Source organism: Embiotoca jacksoni, unplaced genomic scaffold, assembly GCF_022577435.1.
Source record: "Embiotoca jacksoni isolate LCO1_2020_lvr unplaced genomic scaffold, fEmbJac1.0.p SCAF_14, whole genome shotgun sequence".
NCBI lineage: Eukaryota > Metazoa > Chordata > Actinopteri > Embiotocidae > Embiotoca > Embiotoca jacksoni.
The window spans coordinates 14790623-14809893 of NW_027185274.1; the positions used below are offsets into that span (position 1 = coordinate 14790623).

The following is a 19271-nucleotide window of genomic DNA, read 5'->3' on the forward strand; positions in this document are numbered from 1 at the left end:
GTCATGTTTGTGTTTTACGTCAGATTATGTGTTGTCATGTGTGGTTGTTGTTGATGCTCTTTGTGCAAAGCAAATTCCCCCAGGGGCAATAAAGGTCTCATTCATATCATGTACTCCTTCTTGTGATCAGTATTTGATGTACTATTCAAGGCACTCCATTAAGATTTCGGTTCATATTTCTTCATGTATAATGTGTATCAAAAACCGATTGTGAACAGGAAAAACAGAAACCCAGCAAATAATTTCAAAGGAAGTTTTATTTGTTGTTTTGTATTTAACATTTCACGTTACCGCTAACAAAAAAAAAAAGAAAAAAAAAAAGGAGGTGTTTGCTGTTATTAACCGGCTGGCTGAAGACGGAGTACAAAAAGAGCAATCGGTTATTTGTTTTAATGAATGCATGAACTCTGAATTCATCGGCTTTCACGGAGAAGTTTCTAATGGACGTGTATGACCATTGTGTACACCAGTTCATGTTCTTTAAAATGGTCCTTTAGTTTGAGTATTTCCTATTTCGCAAGAGTGGAAGAGTGTGGGAGAGCATCTTGACGTGAGGAAGATTATAAGGTAAAACTTCAGGTATTGCTTAGTGTTACTTACGAATGTCTCCACACAGAGAAGAGCTGTCCGGGAGGGAAATACAAAAAAAAAGAGAGGGAACATGCAGAAGTGAAGAAACTGAACGGGACCGTCTTTATAAGATGAGGCAGAAATGAAAGGGGCAGACGAAACTCAGCGTGGCTGAGCCCATCAGCTGTGTGATTAGTGAATCTATCGCAGATGTTTGATCCGGTACACATGACCAGCACCAGAGAACAAATGTGTTCAAGGTGTGGATTGTTAGCCAGTCGCTCCAGGACTTTGTATTTCCATGTATTAGGCGTTCGTTGGACAATGTCCCACTGACGAGCTAATGTACTGAAGGTTCTGCGGGATGCGTCCCGTTTCCCACCCGTCAGTTCAGTGTCGGCTGTATGGACTCCGCGACCGAGACCGTGACCTCCTGGGAAAAACAAGTCAGCAAAAAAAAAAACAACAACAACAACATCATATTTATATTGAATTTTAACTGTGGTATCTGTAATTTTACTAATACATATAAAGTAAATAGTTATTATGTGCAAAAGTGGATAATTCATTACTTCTAAGCACATGTGCAAACTAAAGTAGGCATGTTTATGATTTAATAACACAATCTTAGGTTGTTTTTTTTTTGGGGGGGGGGGGGTGGTTTACGTTCGTAAACACTTTGACACCAAACACATTTGATGGTTAAGCTGTCGAGTTACTCTACAAGTCAGTGATAGACCGAGCCTCAATAAATATCATTTTGTGGTTATTAGTCCAGTCATGATTTTTAACGAGCTGGACTGGAATCACAGCTGTATTTAATCTAGACTCGATCCGGACGGTAAAGAAAATTGTCTGGATCAATATATTGGCCGATATGTCCACACCGCATTTGACAAAGCTGGCCTACGTGTAAGGCAATAGATTTAAGAAACTGCATTACAGGAAAGGCAAAGATTCGTTTCATCACGAAAATGTTAGGGAATTTGATCAAAAATATAGATACGATGTGATATTTAAAACTGGTTGGGGAATTGTTTGAGACTTAAAACGGTGATAGACTCAACGCATTTCTAAACTTGTCTCCGGCAAATGACCTTATGTTGTACAAATTGGAAGTACACTCACTGAGCACTTCATTAGGAACACCTGCTCGTTCATGCCGTTATCCAATCAGCCAATCGTGAAGGCAGCGGTGCCGCGACAGTTCAGGAGCTTCAGTTCCAAGTTCACATCAAACATCAGAATGTCCGTCACGTGATTGTTGATGCCAAACGGGCTGGTTTGAGTATTTCTGAACCTGCTGCGCTCCTGGGATATTTACTCCCGTTTACTCAAGAGTGGCGTGAAAAAAAACGAAAGAAAGAGTGGCGGGTTGGCTCCGGCAGCAGAACACCAGGTCGGGTTCCCCTCTTACTGAAAACAGAAGGCCGCAGAGGCACCAAAACTGAGCAGTTGCCTCGTGTCATCTGTCCAGGCTGCTGCTGCTGCTGGTGGTGGTGGTGTCACGGTGTGAGGAATGTTTTCTTCTCACACTTTGGGCCCCATTAATACCCATCAATCATGGTGTGAAAATCACGGCCTGTCTGCGTATTGTTGCTGACCATCTGAATCTCTTTAGGCCCACAGTTGACCTTCTTCTAATGGCTGCTTAGAACACGATGAAGGAAAGGTCATGTTTCGTGAACTCCAATCAGTGGCCTCCGCAGTCACCAGATCTGACTTCAGTAGATCATCTTCCATGACACCAAAAATGGGAGTCTGTTTTCAGAAGAAAGGGATAGCAGATCCCGGTATAAGTAAGGTTTTCCACATGAAGTGCGCTGTGAGTGGTTCTGTAGCTGAGGAATAATTACCTGCACATAAAGTTTGGGTTTGGTTTCAGGAATTAATAGATTGGGAGAATATGCTTCTTCTAACTTTTTCCTCACTTGGCCCCTGCCGTCTCAAGACTAATGTAGAAGTAGCCTCAGTATTGTGTCTGCGGGTATTGTGATGAGCCTTTGTGTTAATGTGGAACAAAGACATAATTCACTCAGCTACACTGGAGCTGCTCAGATTGTTGCGGCTTCTCTCACATACCTTCTGTGCGAGTTGGATTCCCGGCCTGAGGGACAGAGGACACAGAGCCGCGATCAAAACAATTGCATGCTGAAACATCTTAAAGCCAATAAAACTGTCAGAGCAGAAACTGGTGGCAGAGAATCAGACAGAGGCTCAGCTGATTGAATATTTTGGTTACGTCTGTGTGTGTGTGTGTGTGTGCATGACTGCACTCGGAATAAACGCAGCATGTTCACTAAACCAAATTATTATCGTCATTACATTAGATCCATACGGCTGTGGGCGCTTGAAACACTGAAGTCTCACCATATTTGGAAGGAGAAGGCGAGTGGCTCTGCCGCCCGTACTGTCTCTCCCATTCGTCCCTCTCTTTCTCACGGCGCTCGCGCTCCCTAAATGCAGAGCCTCAGGGTCAGACAGTTGCAACACACAAACGCCAAACACTCCACCCGCACGCACGCGCACACGCACACACACACACACACACACACACACAGCCTTACTTCATGCGTATCTTGCGTGCCATTGCGCGAAGTTCTCCTTCTCGTTCCTGTAAAATAAACAAACAGCAATGAGGGAAAATGGAGGATGAGAGAGCCAACTACAAACACAGAAAAACACACACAAACACAAACACACACACACAGACACACACACACACACACCTGCCGTTTGTGTTCCTGCAGCTGGATTTTCACCTGTGCCGCTTTTTTATCCGCCTTGGCTGCAGGTCAGACAAACAAACAAAAAAAACCACAAGTAATCGTGTTTTTAATCTTTACAATTTGCATAATCGGACCAAATGTATCTGGGCTACATCTGAATGTGTTCACAGTGAAAAGGTCTTTCCTGTGACACAAACCAAAGCACAAGCGAAGGCGCTCCGCTCGGCTGTACTCACACTGCTTGTTGAGCGCCTTCTGCATTCGTAGTTTTAGCCGCTCCTGTGGCGTCATCTTGCTCTGCAGATGACACAGATGTGTTAGCACTACCGTTCACAGCCGGACACAGGTGTCTGTGAATGTTTGTGTGTCTGCAAGATCAAAGGTACCGTGCTGTTATACAAATTCCATACTATCACCTTCATGTACAGTAGCTGGTGGAGATAAAAGGCGACAAACAAGTGATGTTTGTTGAATCTACAGGCACACGGGCTAAACGGGCTGTGTGTGTGTGTGTGTGTGTGTGTGTGTGTGTGTGTGTGCGTGTGTGCGTGTGTGCGTGTGTGGGTGGACAGAGGCAAACTGCTGCTGTCGGGCAGGATCCATATTTATACATACGAACACTGTCAGGGAGATAAAAGGGAGGACGGCTGAAGAAGGAGAAGGGGGGTGAGAGAGGGGGTGGGGGGGGTGGGGGGGGGCATAAAGTAAAGGAAGAGCAAATTCAGGTGCCATGAGTTTAGAAAGTTCAGAAAGAGCCAGTGGTGTTTAGTCACCGACACACCCTTCGCTGGGCTAGTCACACCTGGCCAGGCAAGAAAAACTGCAGGTCACAACACTGCAGGCGAGTTCAGCAGAAATTCACAACGTAACGTCTCCTCTGTGTTTCACTGTTGGAATGCATTCAAACCATTTTAGTCTTTTCCAGGAAATGGCGCGAGAAGAAAAGGAGGGTCAAAAAGTTCCCAAAATGTCTATTTTGGAAAAAAAACCAACCTATTTCTTTAACTCTCACCCCGAGTCTTTAAACTGTTTGTTAAGACATTAAACGTTTCACTTGAAGAGGCAGAGCGAGCGCTGCTGCGGGTTAAAACAAGCTCAGATATTACTGTCGAGAGCGCACGTCTTATTTTTCATTCAAGACTGATGGGACGCCTTCCGTCCCCTGGCCAACACCGATTCATAAGTTGTAATGAGACAAATGGTGATAAGAGAAAGAGGTCGTCTTCTTCCTCTCGGGGCCACTGATGACACGCTGCAGTGCATCTGAGACTACAAACAGATATAGAAAGACAACGCACTCTCTCACACACACGTAGAGGAACAGCATACAAACATTCACCAGCCAGACTAGAAGCACCATGAAGACAGTAAATAAAGAGTTCCTGAATGTTCACGTCACAAAGAAATGGCGGCATTAATTCAGTCATTTGTCAGAGTTAGAGAGAATACTGTCATGGCAGTGCATGTCCACTTTTTTGGGGGGGAGGGTAAAGTAAAAAAATCATTTTCTGCTCTGTGGGCAACAATGGCTCCTACATCCCAGTCTGATGGACAACCATGTCAGCCTGTCAGGGATGAGGGAGGCGTAGGCTTTAGCAAGAAACCCAGCTAGATCAAATTCTTACTGACTTTGGCAGCTCCCGTCTCTTTACCACCCGCAGTGTCAGGCCTGGAGAGAGGAGAGAAGAAAAAGTACAAGCTGAGGTGATAAAAGACATCCTCAAATAAATATGGACTTTGTAACACATTTCAACGCTGAGGGGTAAATAAAGCTTTAACAAAAATGAGATAAAAATTGGTCTTAACAGGTTGTTCTGACTTCATGACGTTAAAGCTGACCGTTTTATGATTTATTATGGTCCGATGTCACAGCGCTACTATTATTGATTTATGATTACTCTCCTCAGAAGGGTCTAAAGCATCCATAATCCTCTTAAAAGTTACAATAAATGACCTCGCAATGTTTTGGATAAATTGGAAGAGAGAGTATAATAAACACGCTAACATGCTGGCGAGAGAGCAATCGAATGAAGGACTTCATTGTCCAGTTTACAACACACTTTTTGTCTGATGAGCCATTGAACTGAAGCAACAAAAGCGTTCAACTTTTTACAGGTCTCCTACGTCAATGTGATTCCAGTGTATTTTAGATTATAATACTTGTAAATATTAGAAACATATAATAATATTTCATATTTCTTTCTGTCCATCATCTTGGGACCCCTCAGGTTTACCCTCTGACCCCTGGAGAGTTCCAGATCAACAGGTTGGGAACCACCACTGGTATGCATGATATATTCTACCACTCTTCAGTATTTTATCAAAACATAAATAATAATCATTAAAGTCAAATTTGTAACGTTTTTTTACTCAAATAGTCAGGATGTGTGTTTACATTGTGACTGGTACAAAGTTTGTTTGAAAACATCCTACATAAAACTTATACAAGATATTATTTCTATATTCCCACGCGTGTCTGTTAAATAGTGCAAATTCCCGCCTCCCTGTGGTAAGGCTCACTCGGACTTCTTACTTTCTTAGCTTGTCAGAGACGGTGGTGGGAGGAGGCTGGCCCCCTCTGTGAGCAGGGGAGGGACTGTGGTGTGGGCGGCTGGGAGACAGAGAGGGACTGCGGCTGCCGCTGTCTCCCCGACGGTGTCCTCCGCTGCTCCGACCCCTTCGTCTCGAGCTGCCGCCCTGCCGTGAGCTGGAGCGGGACCTGGCACGAAAGAGAAGGGCTTCGGTCACTGATGTTTGTTGTGAAACAGTAACTGCGGCGCTGCTGGGAGATCAATCCGACCTCGTTCGTTTGCGTGCCGAGTATCGTCTCCTGTCCCGGTCTCTGTCCCGGTCTCGCTCCCGGTCTCGGGACCGTGATCGAGTCCTGTCACGTCTCCTCCAGGATCCGCCTCCTCCGTTCCCTCCTCTTCCTCTAGAGTGAGATCTGGAACGCCGCCTCGACCGGGAGCGACTCCGGGACCGCCGCCCGTCCCTTCCTCCACGTCCTCGTCGGGCGCGCCGTGAGCGAGAAGATGAGCGAGAGGAGGACTGAGATGAAGAGTGGGAGGAGGAGGAAGGGGAGGGACTGGACGATGACCTTCGTCTCCTAAATGAACACAGACACAAAGTTTTAGTACCAATACGACCCCAGCACCTAACCTATCTTTAGAATATTTCTGCTTTTTTTAAAAGGACAAATATATATAACATTTTCTGAAATTATTAATTTGTACTATTAATTTCATATTAGCCAGGCAGATTCCAGTGCTTTGGCTATACTTGCATTGCCATAATATGTGGTCATTTAAATGAACATCGTGACTGAAGGAGGAAAACAACCAAAGAAAAAAACCAGGAAGAGGGAAAGTTACCGACCGGGAGCCCCTGCTATGACCTGAAGAGTGCTGCGAATTGGAGGGGGTGTGGCCAGAGTGAGGAGCAGCTGTTTGTGTCGCTGCCGCAGCTTCCTCGTCACTGCCGCCGAAGCTGGTGATGAAGGTGATCTTCTCCGGACCGGGAGAACGAGAGCGGGACCGCGACTCAGAGCTGGATTCTGACTCTGGCCTGAAAGAGATCCGAAAAGACAGTTTTAATACAAACACGGACACAACGAATCACGAAAAGGAAAACAAACAAAAAAAACAGCGGGTTAACTTACCGTTTATATGGATCATATGTTGGACTGTCTCTCCTGGCATAGCTGAAATAGTGAGTAAGTAACATAAGATAAGCATGTTAATACAATTGGATTCTTAATGAAGGAAAAAAAAAAAACAACAACTCTAAAAACAACATGAATTTACCTTGGTGGGCTGATCTGTCGACCTTTTAGCCTCTTCTCTCTGAACTCCCTCCTCTGTCTGCGAGAGCGGCGGCCCTGAGACGATGAAGCATACATCCATTACAAAACTGTAAAGAAAACACACACCAACAATGTCCTCCCTGGATATAATCTTACCGAGTACATGGCCTTCTCCGCTTCCAAAGCTTTGGCATGTTTGATGGCCTCCACTTCCTCCTTGTCTTTCCTCAACATCCTGACAAACAGGTAACATAATCACAGCATTACATTAATACACACATCTGTAATAACAGCAGGGTGAACATGGAACCACATTCATGAGCACGGTCAGTAATATTTTCAAAACATGAAGTGACTCTCCAAAAACTGGAAGTAGGTTTGATAAGGAAAATGAACAAATGTCCCTGAACTAAATGGCATCAGTGTTTTATGTGGTTGCACCACCTATTAATTGAAAATAAAGCTCTTCGGTTTAAAGACCTCATGGCAGCATAGTGTATGTATATATATATATATATATATATATATATATATATATATCCCATATATATATATATATTTTTTTTTACAATAATAATTTAAAAAAAAACAACAACATCATGACAATGATATCATCCGTTTCTGTAGTTAACAAAGTAATTTTGCAAACTCTGACAATATTTTTAAGAAACTTAACTACAGGTGAACATTAAACCCACCTGCATCCTCTTGCAGCAGGGGATTGTTATTCATAACAAATTAATCAGCCATTAGGCCTGATATCGTTCTTGTTGTGCACAAAGGGAGCGTAGCAAAGTGATGTACACGGAGCAGGTGGAAGCAATAACATTTGTGATTAAGTATCCCAAATTACATCACTTGGTCAGCATCAGCACCCGTGTTACACACCTTCTTGTGACCATCACAGCGTGTTGAAACTGTTTTTTTGCTTGTATAACTACACTATCCTGACACCCCACCACCTGTTACTTACTGAATTTGGCACCCTGCTACTTCCTTCTGTTCCCTTCAAATTTGACACACAATTAGGTGTGCGCTATCTGCTCAAGTTTCAGGTCGACGGTGAAATTGCAAATGCACACGTACCAGTGCTCACAAAAGCACGAGTAACTCCGGTGCTGATATTGGTCAAGAGACGTAACTTGGAAGAATCACTCCCTGAAGTTATTGCTTCCCATTCGACGCTGCGCTCTGTTCCTGAGCAACAGGAACAATCTAGAAACCTTTTGATTGCCCCTTCGTTTGACTTTCACATGATGATGTAATCACTGACATGTTACCTGACAAAGTCGCCTTCAGCCATCCCGTACGGAGTCGCCATTTTGTTTAGGTCCAACACCTGTTCCTGGTTCAGCTCATCAACATCGACCTCCACATCTATATATTCACACACGAGATGAAACGTAACTTTTCAACACATTAACATGTCACATCTTACCCTCACACTTTATACACATTATTTCAACCCCCCCCCCCCTAAACACAGACATAGTTTCTGAAGGTCCCTCAGGTTCAAACTCTAAGATGTATAAAAATTCACTGGTTTTCTATTTGTGTCTGATGTGGTTTTGACATTAAAAAGTTGAATTCCCTTGTTAAAATGGAAAATAAAAACATCCAGAATCTATGCAATAATTTTTCCTTTCAAAACATTGATCTGCTCTTTCCAAGATATAGCCGACTTCACTAAGAGTTGGTGCACGTCACACTTCTGGCTTTAAACCTTGTGGTGATGTCAAAAATCCTGCTCATACTGGCGCACCTTAATCTCCAATTTCAGCTGAGGTCAGGGGTGCTTTGCACTTTCAGCAGAAGAATTTGAAAACAGAACTCTGCACATAAATCGTTCTCGACAGTGAAGCTCAAACATCCAAGAGGAGTAGGACTTACCAAAACACTCCACCAGTTTTCTTCAAAACTAGTAAGGATGTACAAACTGGAAGCAGTTTTTAAATGTGGGTGCACATTTCTGCATTGGATCCTATCCCGTTTGACATCAGAGCTTTCTTTTTGGTTTTTCTCTGCAGTTTTAACTCCCCAAATGTGTGATTCTCATTAATGCCCGTCACATTTCCTCACCAATATCTGGGATGCCCTCGTCCTCTTCGGATTCGCTGTTCTCTGAATTCTCCTCATCTTTGTCTGACTGGGGGTCGGGCTCCGTCACAGTGCTGTCTTCATATGTGTAACCGATGGTGGCCTTTTTCTCAGCCAATCTGCACATTGTAAGGAGGGATTTATGAATGCATCGCCAACTTAAATTCAGTGACCAGAAACACAAAGAATTGTCAATTTAAATGCACAGCAGGGGATGATCAAACCACTTTAACATTTAAATTGCATACTTTTTCTTCTCGTCCTCATTTGGCTTCGGCAGGCCGCCGTAGAGCTCGTCCAGGTAGATCTGGTATAAACACTGCTCCTCGGAGACTGTAGGAGGACAGCAGGGAGTTCAAGAACACAACTGCAAAATATACCCACTGAGATCAGGTTAACAGACTACTAGTCAAATTAAGAATACATGTGCAGCACTGTGCATGTGAGTAATGTATTAACGGTGGTTAATGTGCATGTTATTCCCTGTTGACGTCTGTTGTTCTTGAAATTACAATCATGTGGAAACACTCACTTGTGGCAAAGTCATTTTGTACGAGGCCTCTGTAGCGTTCGTAATTACATTTCCTCTCCTCCATCTCCTGCTCTGGAGTGCTGAACAAAACAAATAGTAGAGGATCGTTTGTAATATTTACCACTTCAATGAACACTCAAATCCCACCAGGCCAAGCAGTTTGGGCTTTTGACTGAGAACAAAGCTTCAGCCTGAAGAGATAATCTCATCAATAACAACTCTATTAAAAGTACTGTTGTGGTGTTACTGACCACCATGTCCATGATTACAACTCATGAGGTAGGAGATGCATGCAACAATTTTGTGAACCTTAATGATGTATTCTGTTGAGAAATGTTCAATATAAATCAAACCATTAATCACATAATAAAAGCATCGTGGAGTGTATTTGATTCAGGCAAATGATAATTTATAAACTACAGAAAAGTTAAATGCTGATAGTTTCTTTCCCCATTTTACATCAAAAGAAAAATCTGATTAAAAACACTTTAAAGCTTCAATGTAAGGCACCTTTCAGCAACAAGGCAACACAAAGTACTTTACAGAAGTCACAAAAGCAGAGAACACCACACAAATGAACATGTACAGTCATTAGTTCTATATAAAAGGCAAACATGTATTTTGATAAGTGGAGCTACCAAAACAACAAAATGAAAGAATAGAAACACAAAAACCTCTCCGATTATTACTTTACAGCACTCTCTCCTAATGCATGACGTTATATTTTGGACAGATATCATGTAAATTCCCCAACAATTGTCCCGTGTATAACCATAAAGCAAGAAATTAAACATAAACAAATATTCCCAAAAGGCAGGTTCTGGGGTTAAACACGGCTCTGAGTAAATTCAAAACTTACGTTGTGCTGAGCAGTGGAGGGGTGTAGGTGGGAATGTAATCCAGGTGAGCCCTTACATCAAACCTGTCAATCATGTTGTTGGCATCTCCTTGCCACGGCATCCTTCAGACAAAACAACAGGAAAGAGCTATAAACTCATCACCAAGATCCCACAAGTCCTGTGCGTGTGTTTTGCATCTGTTTTGTGTTTGTGTTTGTGTGTGTGTATGCGTGTGTGTTATCCCTCACATGTTCACAGGGCTCTCTGCGGCCAATGCCACAGCAGGATCCAGATGGATCTTGTAGGCTCTGCCATGAACCTGAAGAAACTGAGCCGGATCTTTTTTCTGTCAAGGAAAAATAAGAGACTGTCAAAAGGCAAAAATAACATAAAAGCAATAAGACTGCAAAAAGCACTATAACTTCTTAGTTTCATCTTCTATTCAAACCAGTAGGACACATCAGGCTTCATGTGGCTACTTTACAGGGTCTTGTGAAGGGAATCCAGACTTTGCTCTCAAATTTTGTATTATTGTCCAGGACATCGCTGCAAGTGTAAAAGTTGGCGTATTCATCTCTCATCTTCAGGTCCAAATTAGGTGGCAATTAGACAGCTTTAATAAAAAAATAACTGAGAGAAATAAAGCTGCCGGCACTTTGAACTTTGACTAGATTTACTCAGTCCGATGGCACGGAGACACACTGTAGCAGTAATAATATTTAAGTATGCCGGTATAAACTGCTCCGCCAGATGACAATGTCTCTTACTATCTTTTCGTAGTACTCTCGCCGGCGCTCGCCCCGGCGCTTGTAGTCTACCATCATGCCACGGAGCTTGCGCTCGTGTTTGCGGGCCTCCTGCCACATGACGGCTCCGCTGGGGGTGGGGGCGCGGCGGGGCACGGCTGCTACACAGAGGACAACAAGATGTTTGAGTTTAATACATCAGAGCACGACGGATAGATTTACTGCACGCAACTTCCGCAAACCGCATAATTTCGTGCACATCAATATTGAAATCATAACATCCGACAGTTTACAGCAGTTCTTCCTCAACAGAATTGAACAAAACCCACAATCAACACATTTGCAAACACAATGCCAAAACTGAAGCTGAATAGAGATAGCAGCGGGCAAGGAAAATTACAGACCCACTAAAATGCCTACGGTATACTGTGAACTACTGATCATTCAAAGTATTTTACTTGTCTCTGATACGGCGAGCACATAAAGTCGAAACAATACAAGGCTTAGACTCTGAAAATCTACATTACACACAGATATCTTGTAAATAAGTTGTCAACTATAACAGACATGATGGCTCTTACTTACTAAATGTTAAAACAAGTTTGTTTTAATCACTTATTGGTATTTATTTTCCATACAGATCGCACATAAACAGACACAGTTTCTAAACTGAGTGCTTCTGTACACATTTATGGACTTAAGTCACCAATGTGTACTAAAATATTCACTCTGCTCCGACTGCAGCAAAGACGATCTGATGATAGACATTCAAACCAATGTTTAACAAAACAAAAGCTGGTAGATATGACTGGCAATAGATTAGACCGTTCCCTATACTATCTATACATTTCTCACAGGGTTTACTGGCACTGAATTCACAATTTTTTAGTAGGTTAGGTTAGGTAGTTACTTTATTAATCTCCAAGGAGAATTTTTTTTCGCTACAGCAGCATACAGGAAGCAATAAGATAATAATAGAATAAAAAAAAAGCAATAAAATAGCAGTAAAAAAACATTAAATATAAAACACAGTATATACAGTACAGTATATATATATATATATATATATATATTCAAGAAACCAAGAGTATGTAAGGTACATTTACAACTTCAAAGAAAGCACAAATATACAGCAAATGTACTTATATATGCTCAGCTATAACCATTACATTCAAATGTAAACCTAATCCTAAGAAACAACCCACATTTCGACAGTTTCAATCGCATTCAACATTAATATTTACAACATTAACAGTGTGAATTATCTCTGCTTGTGTATCATTAAATGACACAAATGGTTTTTTTTTTGTAAACCCAGGTGTCACCTGTCCATTTGATCTCTGGTTTGTGTGTATAAGTTTCTGAGAGCAGCTACACGGTCTGCAGCTATAAAAAAAAAAAAAAAAAAAAAAAAAAAACTAACCTGGCAAACTAACCAATATAAACGTTGTCAAGCTGAATACACCCCGAGCTGCTTATCACATAGAAACTGTGCATTTTATTACGTAATTTGCGCCCGACTTGTGTAGCTTTTTGGTCTGACAGGATACGAAACCCTAATGTTTTCAAAGTTATCGAGGAGTTTGTTTAGCACACATGGGCCTAAACTGCAAGCCCGGGCCTTTTTTTTTTTTTTTTTTTTTTTAATGCAATGCTGCTGTTAGCCAGTTAGCACATAGCTTAGCTTAGCTTAGCTTGTCTGGTCTGCAAAGACGTTTAGAAGCAGCGCCTGAATAACAGCCTCATAACCCCAAGAAAAATATGAAATACAGCTGCAACGTCTACAATTTCACTGGGTACCTGTTTTATTGGCCTCCTCTACAAACTGGGGTTGTTTTCGGAAGCCGAAGGCGACGTCAGTGAAGCAGCGCCACACGCCTCCTTCTCCTTCAAAAAAAAAGACCTGATGGCCTGCAGTACCGGGCTCGGCCTGTGAGGGGGCGCTGTATTATCAGCTTCACATCCAGGACGGCGTGTGCGAATATACAGTACTCCGATGTTAATGGGTCAATGGTGAAATGGTCAAAGTGCTCATACAGAAAGTGACTAAAGCTGTCAAATTAATGTAGTGAACGAGAAAGTATAATATTTCCCTCCAAAATGCAGTGAAATGGAAGTATATGGTGGAAATACTCAAGTAAAGTAGGCCACCTCGAAGTAGCACTTAGTAAATGTATTCAATCTGTTAATTTCCACCGCTGGATATAAGAAAGGTAGTATATAGTTATTAAAAAAAATAGTCAGTGGTTTTACAGTTAGTGTACCTGTTATGGCCACCAGATGTCCCCGTAAGGCTGGGTAAATGCAGCAACTTTGAGGTCCACCTTTTAATTATTCTGGTGAAATGAAGTATATTGCAGTCATTTGAAATGATTACTGTGCACAAAAACTTTGTTTGGAGATGAAATACTGATCGTTTCAACCTAGATGATCAGAATTATAATAAATGATTCTCTTTTTTATCCTCATATGCAATAGGTCTTCTTCTGCTTATATCAGCCTTTATTTGTACTCACTGGCTGTCAAGAGAGTCCCAGGATACATACATATTTCAAGTGTCTGACTGTTTCAAAGAAGAAGTGACAGAAAGACAAAAATTTTCCTTTGTGAGACTAGTATTGTTCTCAGGTCAATGCATCAGAGCTGAGGGGAACAAACTGAAAACTGAGCATTAGTTGCAGCACTGTCAACACCTGGGATATAACAGGTAGACAGGTTATGAAATGAAACATGGACTGAGGGGCAGCAACCTGCCTCGCTGAATGTAAACTGTCCAATCTATGGGTCTGACATCCTGCAGTGCCCAGCAGGTGTGGAAAGAGTCACTGTGTGTGCATGTCTGTGTGTAAACTCTACATCCTACATTTCCTCCTAACCAGCATGGTGACAGGAAACCCGTGTTCATTTCCAGGCTGCTGTTTGCATGGGCTGAAGGTCACATTTGTCACATTAATTTGTCCATTAACTGTCACCGCTGTGACCTTGTGGTCACTTTACACCGCCCCAAATCACAAAACCTTTCCTTTCACACACTGTCATTTTGCACTTTATAATTTTAACACCATCTCACATGCATCACTGTAATGGATATGAGCTCATGCACACTGCCGTGTATCGATATGTTCTTGATATAATTTAGTTGTATTTGTTAAGCCTGACTTCAGTAATTGTAAACACATTAAATTCAGAAACTGCACGTTGGTGTTATTCTGTGTAGTATTCAAACACTTTTGAAACAACTTTCCAGCAACAGACAACTTTCTCAGAGCAACACAGCCACTCTGAAGGGCTGAAGTCACCCTGGTAGTTTTCCGTTTTTTTTCCTGGCACCGTCACCATCATTGTTTGTGAGTGTGTGTCATAGAGAGAGAGAAAGACAGCAATAGTGACAGTCCATGTGTATAAAATGACCCACTGACCTAGTCATTGTGGTCGAGCTCCACTATGAAATATCCTCCCAGAGGGCCTTCTGACAGAGTGTTATATGAACAAGAAAGCTTGTTGTATCATCTGAACTGCAGACACAAACACAAAGAGTAAAAAGCATCCAATTCTCCATTACAAAGACTGGTATTATTAGTCATTATATATATATTTTTAAATAGGTTTTATTTCATTTGTAATATTGATTTTTTATTTTTTTATATCCCTAAACCTAAATCGACTGTTTATGTCATCGAGAATATCTTTAAATTGCTTAAAGGTCGAAGTAAAATCCTCCAAATAATCTGTTTTAACATTTAAAGCTGCATGATGCTCACAAAACTTGTTCTTGTTAATGCATTATTTCATAAAATAATAATAAGAAAATATGTGAGGTACTTTCTGCATAAATTATATATTTCCATAACATTTAGACATATTTGGTATTTATATGGGAACATAAATTTGTAAAGAGGGACACACTTAAATAACTTAAGAAGTTTATTAAGAGTTTGGACTGTGACAATTGATCCTGCACACTAGAAAGACAAACTTTGAGCTCGTAGTTCACTTAAATTGTAATGTATAATAAATTATTATTATTATACATTTAGAGTGAATGAAAACTACAAATGAGTGTTATAGGTCCTTGCTTGGGACATTGACAATGAAAAGAATGGTTGTAATAGTGTCTCAAATATGTAATTATTATGCAATTATAAAAGGTAGAAAAGCACTTCACTCTCTTTTCCAATAACCCCAGTTATTAATCTGTGTGATGGTGCTGACAACTCCCTTCAGCAGAGAACTGTAGGCCTCACAGTGTTAATTAAGATTACAGGCAATAAAAAAAAACATAAAACAGATTTGATAAATGCACTTTTATTACAATCAACATGTGCTGGTTGTTCCAAAGAGTGAAACAGGACAAACAGAGCAAAGTAATACAGTGACGACCAAATCACAGTACAAAAAGGAATCAATATGTACAATATATTTATGTACAAAAAAGCTATTTTACATGCACGTATGAAAAAAATCATACATTTTGACAAACTGCAGTATTACAGAGACAATACAGGCAACAGTGTATAGTTGTATGACAAGTATATCATCTTTGTTTTCTTTTTGTAAAGTAAAATGTTTCTGCCCTTTTGTCCCCCCAACATACACTCATAATATACATTCTCTCTTTCACTCTCACACAATCAGACACAGAAACACACCACATGTTAAATAGGCATCCATTGACTGGTCTCTACTGTCTGTCTGTCAGTCAGAGTTCAGTCTGAACACCAGTCTGATGGCATCATGGATCAGGAAACATGTTGAGGGACTCCTGCAGAGGATGACCCTCTGTTTACTTATTTGAAAGTATTTCAGGCACTCCAAGGCAAGTTTTGAAGTCTCCCTATAAGTTATGAGTCTTTCAGTCCAACATCATCCACCTGCTGCCTCTCATAGCCGTCAAAAATAAACTCAAAGACGACAACACAATAAGACTATTGACCTTTCTAATTAGCAGCCTTTGCTCCTCAGGTGTCTGTCGATAGGTCACCCTATTTTCATAACTGCACAGTGCAAGTAACTGGAGACGAGGTCCTGTGAGCAAAAGAGTGCAGAGGACGTAAAATAAAGTCAGAAAAGCTCCGCAGAGGCTCAACAATTCAGGACAAGGTCAGACCTCCAGTTCCTGGTTGTCTGTGTGGTGGAAGCGGTTCAACTTCTCCCTCTCCCGGTTTGAGATGTCCAGTTTGGGGGCGTGGGCTGGCTTTAGCGCCGGGGAGGGGTGTGAAGGAGCCGGGGAGGGCGGCAGGGTCAGTTCAATCTCCTCGTAGCAACGTGATACAGGGGCAGGAGCCGGAGGGTGTGTGAGAGGGGCGGCGGGGGGCAGGAGGGGCACGGGACGGTCCACGTTTCTGATGAGGTTGACGAACTCTCTCTGGTTGTTGATGCCTTCTCCCTGCGGGACAGCCTGCCGCTTTTTTCGCTTTCGATGAAAGTGAGAGAGGATGAAGGCGCAGGCGGCACAGCCACACACCGTCACCAAAGCCAAGACCCCCACCAGGATCATGTAGAAGCTGATGCCCCCGTGTGTCGTGTCAGACATGGCACCTTCAGACAGCGAGGAACGATTAGACCAGAGTTCATAAAGGTTCTGCACTTTTTTTTTTAGATACACATTACAATTCTCTTACCTGGACAGTGTTTACCAATGCAGGGATTTTTGAGGCTCATGCACTCGTTACCATAGTAACCGTCAGGACAGGCACACATGTACCTGCCCTCTGTGCTGTGACACTGGACCCCTTGCTGGCAGGGGTTGGGATTACACAAATCCAATATTATCTGAAATAAATAGAACAAAAAATAAGAAGTGTAGGAAAGATTTACTCTTCTTTACTCATCTACAATCCTTAAACTTATTTTCTGCATGTCCTTTATGTATCTAATAGTCTCTGACATTTTCAAAATGCTCAACAACTTTTTCAGACTTTAATTCCCCTGCTGGCGTAGTTTTTGTTATTAACAGACTGTATATATAAAGGTGTCTCTCTGATAGGATGAAATCAAAACTACAGTTAAGTCACCCAATTTGTTATGTCTTCGAGATTTAATCAAAGCCATCTCAGCCATCTCAAGTGCATTTCCCCCCACCCCCGAATGTATTGTTTGATTTGTCCTTTATATTTCATTTTGTACTGTTTGTATCCTTTTCTTTTACATTATTAAACTCCCTTTGTTAGTTTTTCTCTTTACACAACACTCAATCTGAGATATTGAACATTTAAATAAATGGTTCTCCAACCTCACAGAAGATTCCCGAATATCCCATCGGACAGTCGCAGGTAGCCGTCCTTCCATCCTTCACCACGCACTGCCCTCCATGCAGACAGGGGGCGCTGTCACAGGGACTTGGCCCATTTTGGCAATATTTCCCCGAGAAACCAGGTGGACACAAGCATCTGGACCCTGACACCTGGTCCTATATGTGACAGTAAATATGTAGATGTAATTTATGTGAATGTACACAGAGAGAGCAATTATTACATGCATTTCAGGAAAAAGGCACAGGACAGGAACAGCGGAGGCCTGTCATGGGTTAACGACAAGCAATAAAACATTTGTCCATTTTAGAATAAATGGAGCTCAAATTAAGGAAAATCATCTCAAAACAAGGCTGCATTTTCTGAATAATACCCAACATGCCTATTACAAAGATTTTCTTTCTTTCAAAGTTGTCTGACAATTTTTTTTATTTTACAGAGCAAATAAAGAAGAATACTCATATAAAGGAAGTGACGATGTCACAACAGAGTAAATGGCGGCGTGAGAGGAGGACAATGAAGCTGGTCAGACATGCAGAGACTACAGGCAAATTAGACAGACACAGGAAGGAAAAACAGCCAGGACTCTCACCTCACAGCGTCCGCTATTCAAACACAAACCCTGACAGCTGCTGTTCCCTAGAAATCAGAGATACCAGAAAAACTAGATTAATCTGTCACGCAAAGACAAAATATCTATCATATTTATGAAGCTGTAAACAATATACAAAGTAAAAACAGAACAGACTGACACACGGTCATGTGAATTAGGGACGTTGCATTACTGTACAACCAAACAGATTGAAGCTTTTTACAATAACATGTCAACAAAAACTAAGGAGAGGAAGTTACATTCACGGTGTTATAGTGAAACCCTGTGAAAAACTGCAGTTGAAATAAAATGATCTGCTGCTTTAGGGCAGCTTCATGTTTCACTACGACTTTTCTCTTCTATAAATTTTTTGCCCTCCTGTTGTTTTTTTTTCCTTTCTAATCCTTTTATACTTACTGATGTCACAGTTTGGCCCCGTCCATCCAGGAAGGCAGTCACACAGGTATCCGCCGATCAGGTTGCGACAGGAGCGGGCGTGGGCACATATACTCCTTTCACACTCATTGGTGTCTAATGAAACAAAGACAAAGAGAACAAAGTTTCTAAAAAAAAATTCTGATGAGGGTAAAAAGAACCACATTTTATCTCTGTCACTGCTCAACACCCCCTGTGACAAAAGGACGTAAAGCTGTTCGTAGATCTTTATAACGATTATCCAAGTACTGAACCTCTAATTCTCTTGAGCATTGCAATTTGTTTCCATTAAGAAAAGTGTGGAAACGTAGTATGAATGCTGACGAATGTTTATAAACTATTTATAAAGTATTGTCTCTTTTTCAGTCACAAAATACACATTAGGTATTAGGTAAGAAAATGGGTCACAAGACATTTTTCATCATGCGAAATTAAAGGTTTCTATTAAAACCAGTTGAAATGAAATCTGTTGTTCAGCTGATGAGGGTACTTTTATTGCATTTACACAGAGGGCCAATTAACAGGCTGACATCTGATTTGTAACAGTTTAAATCGTTTTATTATTGATCTGTTTGGGGAAGTTTGTCTGCCTCAAACTACCTAATTTGAACCAGTTCTGAGTAACTCCGTCTTGTTCAGCAATTCGATCAAAGTGAAACAAAAAGTCTGGTCTTACAT

The 19271-nt window shown here is 41.5% G+C and overlaps 2 protein-coding genes across 3 annotated transcripts in view; both read right to left on the bottom strand.

Moving 5' to 3' along the window:
- Positions 1–239: 239 nt before the first annotated feature.
- Positions 240–13216, bottom strand: clasrp (CLK4-associating serine/arginine rich protein). Of its 2 annotated transcripts, XM_069148171.1 has the most exons (21): positions 13116–13216; positions 11337–11476; positions 10818–10915; positions 10590–10691; positions 9731–9810; positions 9447–9531; positions 9181–9317; positions 8382–8478; positions 7258–7336; positions 7103–7176; positions 6958–6999; positions 6675–6863; positions 6100–6405; positions 5833–6018; positions 4929–4968; positions 3536–3596; positions 3300–3358; positions 3138–3184; positions 2941–3026; positions 2653–2677; positions 240–1003 (listed from the first exon to the last, which is right to left on the bottom strand). In XM_069148171.1, exons 2-21 carry the CDS (start codon positions 11433–11435, stop codon positions 961–963), a joined length of 1935 nt encoding a protein of 644 aa, XP_069004272.1. In that variant the 5' UTR covers positions 11436–11476; positions 13116–13216; the 3' UTR covers positions 240–960. The 2 variants fall into 2 exon arrangements, with proteins under 2 accessions (XP_069004272.1, XP_069004273.1); XM_069148172.1 differs by lacking the exons at positions 240–1003; positions 2653–2677; positions 2941–3026 and having other exon boundaries at positions 4925–4968.
- A 2408-nt stretch (positions 13217–15624) lies between these two features.
- LOC138197382 (protein jagged-1b) overlaps positions 15625–19271 on the bottom strand; it is a 44265-nt gene continuing 40618 nt past the window's right edge. Inside the window, exons 10-14 of the mRNA XM_069148173.1 lie at positions 18576–18689; positions 18159–18205; positions 17548–17724; positions 16937–17087; positions 15625–16853 (exon numbers count right to left, since the gene is read on the bottom strand). Coding sequence (XP_069004274.1) covers positions 16417–16853; positions 16937–17087; positions 17548–17724; positions 18159–18205; positions 18576–18689 — 926 coding nt within the window. The 3' untranslated portion in view covers positions 15625–16416. The remainder of the gene's footprint in view (positions 16854–16936; positions 17088–17547; positions 17725–18158; positions 18206–18575; positions 18690–19271) is intronic.